Source organism: Nestor notabilis, unplaced genomic scaffold (genome assembly GCF_000696875.1).
Source record: "Nestor notabilis isolate BGI_N333 unplaced genomic scaffold, ASM69687v1 scaffold11179, whole genome shotgun sequence".
NCBI lineage: Eukaryota > Metazoa > Chordata > Aves > Psittaciformes > Psittacidae > Nestor > Nestor notabilis.
Genome location: NW_009945051.1, coordinates 1 through 5,276, shown reverse-complemented (window position 1 = coordinate 5,276; position 5,276 = coordinate 1). Strand labels below are relative to the sequence as shown.

The 5,276-nt window shown below is 42.8% G+C and overlaps 1 protein-coding gene across 1 annotated transcript; it reads left to right on the top strand.

Annotated features, from left to right (window-relative positions):
• Positions 1–281: 281 nt before the first annotated feature.
• LOC104400446 (serine/threonine-protein phosphatase 2A catalytic subunit beta isoform) lies at positions 282–5,266 on the top strand (the record flags this gene model as incomplete). The annotated part of the gene is made up of 6 exons (XM_010022708.1): positions 282–491; positions 747–920; positions 1,489–1,578; positions 3,107–3,268; positions 4,109–4,227; positions 4,757–5,266. Coding segments are annotated over 6 exons (828 nt in total), but the record flags the coding sequence as incomplete, so codon positions are not given.
• Positions 5,267–5,276: the final 10 nt, after the last annotated feature.

Here is a 5,276-nt window from a genome sequence, read left to right as displayed (position 1 = left end):
GTTAATTACTTCTTTGGATTTGTCTGTCAGTGCTTGTGGTCCAATAAGATCTTAATAACCTGGTCTCACGCTAGCAAACCTGCTTGTCTTCCTGCACAGGGATTTGTAAAATGCATTTTGTATTTGCTTCCCCAACAAACCACTATTTTTCCAGTGGTCAGCTTGAGCTACTGGACTGAAATCGTGTTTCCAGTCTGAATGCCATGCAGTGGAATAACATCTGCACCTAATTAGGGAGGAGCTTCCTACCTTTTTGTCCTAAATACGTGTTTTCTTGCTAGGCTAAAGAAATTCTTACGAAGGAATCAAACGTACAAGAGGTACGTTGCCCCGTCACCGTCTGTGGGGATGTCCATGGTCAATTCCACGACCTCATGGAACTCTTCAGAATTGGTGGGAAATCGCCAGACACAAATTACCTGTTCATGGGAGACTATGTGGACAGAGGCTACTACTCAGTGGAAACAGTGACTCTTCTAGTAGCATTGAAGGTAAGGTTTGACAGCTTTTGTACAGCAGCCTTGGGCAAAACACCATACTTTGGAGGAGTTTGGAAAGAATCACTCCTCCCCTTGATGCTGCCATTGGCTTGAGCTAGACCGATGTAAACTGAAAAGCATTAATGGCTACATGCTATTCTGTAGCAGAGCTGAATGCTTGGCTGCTGTTCAAAATATTCCATTACTCTTTGTTTCCATATTGATTGTACAATTCTTGTGTTAAAGAAGTGTTTTCTTTGTCAATAGGTGCGCTACCCAGAACGCATTACAATACTGAGGGGCAACCATGAGAGCAGGCAAATCACACAAGTGTATGGCTTTTATGATGAATGTCTGCGAAAGTATGGCAATGCCAATGTCTGGAAGTACTTCACAGATCTGTTTGATTATCTTCCACTTACAGCTCTAGTAGATGGCCAGGTGAGTAAGCCTTGAGTAAGGAAAATGCTCTGTTTTGGGAAGTCGCACAGACTGTATTGTCTGACCTCTGCATGGACAACCTCAGACAAGCTCCTTTAACTTGTGTTCTGAATTTTTTCAAAGCCCATGTACTTATTGTGGGTTTGGGGAAGAATTTAGCAAGGTTTTAATACAAGTTGATGGCTTTTGATTCTGCTGCTGAAGGAATGATAGGGTATTACAAGTATGGATCATTTTAATTGACTGCTCAAGATCCCTAATACATCACATTAGGGGATACATCACATCTGATATGTCCCCTAATGATACATCAGATGTGAGCCGAGTAGTGGTCATGAGGCAAGATATTCTTAAACTGGAAGTTTTGATAACCGCTTTTCTTCTGATTTCTGTATGCAAGGTGCACCCTTTTAGTTTTGTTTCCTTCTGCAGGAATTAAATTTGGTTTCTCTGCTGTGAGGGTGAGACGGCTGCAATTGTACAAGAATGATAACAATTAAACCCAGCTATTTCTGAGTCTTCCCATAAATTTATGCACTGAACGGATTGCTCTGTTTTTCTGGAACAGATTTTCTGTCTCCACGGTGGCCTCTCTCCATCCATAGATACACTGGATCATATCAGGGCTCTGGACCGCCTGCAGGAAGTTCCACATGAGGTAACAGGAAAGGAAATGGATCATAAAATTAGATATCTGTTGGTGGAAAATGCAAATGTAGCCTCACATTGAGATCCATTTAAACCACAAGAGAGAGACACACACAGAGGGTTAGAAAGCGGGTTATTGCTGTTCTAAGAGCTAGGAGCAGATGAACATATATTTGGGCAGGACACACACAAGTCAGTATGCTTTGATTACAGCAGTGTACAGAAGGAGAGAGATGGGGGTTTCACAGCTGTTTGTCACAGAATCATGGGATTTTTTTCACTGTCACGCTGACTCGAAGAGTAGTATTTGGCAGCGGAAGATGTTTACTACTTTCAGCCTTGTCACAGACTTGCTTGTGAACAATTACCACGTGAAGCCATGTTCTGTCACCATCCTTTCTCCCCAGCCAGTCCTTTCCTCTGTGGCTTTTCACCTTGTTCATTGAGTTCTGGGGGCCTGAGATCACGACTGAAGAAGCCATCTTCTAAGCTCCAGGGGTAGCAAATTGCTCTTCTGTGTTGGAGTGGTTGGGGCTTACAAATGGAGTTGAATGTTCCCTGATTAGAATAAGCTGCTTGTCCAGCAATGTCTGTGGTATAACAGCAAGAACAATTCAGCAAAGTCTGCCCAATTCTTCCGAAGTCTTCCAAAAACTAATAAGCCGTGTGAATTACTCCTGGAATCACCTGGTGCGACATCTACTTATAGTTCGGTGTAATGATGATATTGTTGCTCTGGGGTTTTCCCAGTCTTGTGCTGCATATCTGTGTGCTGAAATCTGGATTTGCTGAGGATCTCCACGTGGAGTTGGTGTGATCCCTGCCACAGAACTCAAGAGTTGTGAGTAGGAAGCAGCAGCAGGTTGGATTAATACAAGAGTGTCTTTACTGCCCCTTAGTAGCTCAGCAAGGAAAGCCGCTGTGACTGTTAGATGTGTGTAATATAATATATCAAGTCCAACAATAGACTGTTTAGAGAGGAAATTAGATTATTAATACCTTGCCAGAAGAGATGCTGAAGGGTTAACATCAGTCTCTGGAATAGCTGGTTCAACCTCCTATGGATTATTTCCCTTTCTTTAATTTATTGCAACGTGGCTGGCACCAGCAAACCCACTGTGCGTCCTTGGATGTACATACCTTCCCATGTTGCCTTTCTTACCACACTGAAAGCCAGGAGTTAGAGTGTGAAGCTGCTCTCCATGTCTTTTTATCTCTGACTAAAGTGAAATGGTAAAAGGAGCACATGCAAGAGGAGGTGGGAACAGTTTTCTAGTTACATGGATTCATTTCTCAGTCAGTATTAATTTCTTGGGGTGGGAGGGATGCTGACTGAGACACTGAGTAACAAGAGTAAGTAACGTGTTAAATGAACCCAAGTACCTAGTGTGGACAAGGGCCTGGCAGCAATCTTCTTACTGTAAATAAAATATATTTTAGAAGGTTTTGTTTTTTGGGTTTTTTTTGTTGGTGTTTTTTTTTTTTTTTTATGACAGTCTTGTTAGTGATCTAATGAAGAACACTTCCTCTCTTTCAAGGGCCCGATGTGTGATCTGTTATGGTCGGATCCGGATGATCGTGGCGGCTGGGGTATCTCTCCACGAGGTGCTGGCTACACCTTTGGGCAAGATATTTCCGAAACATTTAACCATGCTAATGGTCTCACACTGGTCTCCCGTGCTCACCAACTCGTCATGGAGGTAGGGCAAGCACTCTGCTAGGTGGGGCTAACGAAACAGAGACGCCAGTTCTTGTCTCCTCGGTGAGACCTTCCACTGGGTTGGCATAAGTGAACACCTAAATGTGTTACACAGGCAAATACGAAAGAGTGACTTGAATCCTGTGAAAACAAGAAGCAACATAAAATGATGGCCTTTGACTTGTGATATAAATAAAGGAATGTTCTGCCCTTCTCTCTCCCCCACCTTCTCTAAGCAAATGGCCAGAAGGACCCTTGTTTGTGGAATTAATAATCTCCTTACACGCTGACTGCTCTACTTAAACTGCTGCTCCTTTACAGGCTGTGCTATAGTACTTGGCAGTCAGATATGGCAGGGATTAAGCCATAATTTTGGCTGTTGATAGGCTATTCTTGTTTGTCATGATGTAAAAATGCCAGGTGCATCAGTGGAGCAGATGTATTCTTAAAACCTACTCCAGGTAGATCTCTTAAGTAGTACTGCGTGTCAGCAGTCACTCACATCCAGCAGGCACGTTCCCCTTTGTGCTGGGTGAAAGCTGAAGGCATACCTAAAAATCTTGAGTTTTATTTGTGGTACAATCTGTAATTTGTGTCCAGAATGGATAAAGACACCAGTGATGAATGGCTGATCACTCTGCAGAGTGGTTGAAGCTGTTCCTTCTAGGTAACTACCGCTTGTTCTGGCGGTAAGAATGCTACTAGAAGGAAACAAAGGCAGTTGGAAATACGAGAACTCTACAGTTTCACAAATGCCTTGGGTCATTTCAGGCCTTAAGAGGAACTTCAAATGGATTGAGGTTTAACAGAGGCTTTTTTGTTTTTCCTCTTTTCCTGGCAGGGTTATAACTGGTGCCATGACCGAAACGTGGTTACCATTTTCAGTGCACCCAATTACTGTTATCGTTGTGGGAACCAGGCTGCTATTATGGAACTAGATGACACTTTAAAATATTCCTTGTGAGTAACCTGGCTCGGGCTGTCCTTTTTTCCTAACCATTCTGTGTTGTGAGGAATGTCTGATCCTTTCCAAAGGGGTTCTTTTGTGAAAAGCCACCTCAAATCAGTCTGGATTGTGTGCTGTACCTGCAAGAAAACCTAAAATTTAGTGAGTTAAGCTTTTAAAAGTTTGGGTGCTTCATTATCTCCCATTCCTTGCTCTCTGGAGAGTTGGAGCTTCTGCATTTCCTTAATCCCTCCATTGCTCAAGCTTGATGGAGAGAGCAAAGACTGATATATGTATTTATTTTTCTTTTTAGTAGCACTAGGCTTTGTAAAGGTGGGTGAGACAGTCTGAATTCTGCATTCAGCTGAGCTCATGTGTAAGTAGTGCTGGGCTGCTAAGTTTTAACTCCCACAAATGTTTGCCTGGGGACCTGGGACATCTTATGTGGAAGCAGCTGGGATGAGCCAGTCTAGTGTTTATTGTGGCATTTGAAAATACCCTGTGGAGACAGAGGGGAAAATGATCCCTTTTTCTTTTCTGTAGCCTCCAGTTTGACCCAGCACCTCGCCGTGGAGAGCCTCATGTGACCCGTCGTACCCCAGACTACTTCCTATAAAAATCTCTCCTAACCTTTGTAGAAGGAAGTACACCTGGCATTTTAAAGAGCAACAATATTTACACGTTTCTGTAAGAAATCAGGGTTCGTCTCAACTTAAAATCCCTATCATGGACCAAAATGTGCCATACAGAGGATGAAGAGAGTTTAGCACAACTTGAGACTGAATTCCTTACAACACTATGTATATCCCACCCCAATCAGCCCAACAGTCAGTTTGCCTGCTGTATTTGTAGTCATTGTTTTTTCTTCCGGACTGTTCAGGGAGGAAAAGGTAACTCTAATAACACTTCATCTCCTTCGAGGCTTCTTTGTACATTTTTAGTTCTAGTGTTTAACTGGCATGAATTAGAATTTATTTGCAAGGGAAATGCACACTAACTTCTGCCCCCCAACACTCTATTTTATTGAAAGACCCATTGACTTAACTGGAGAAAGGAAGCAATT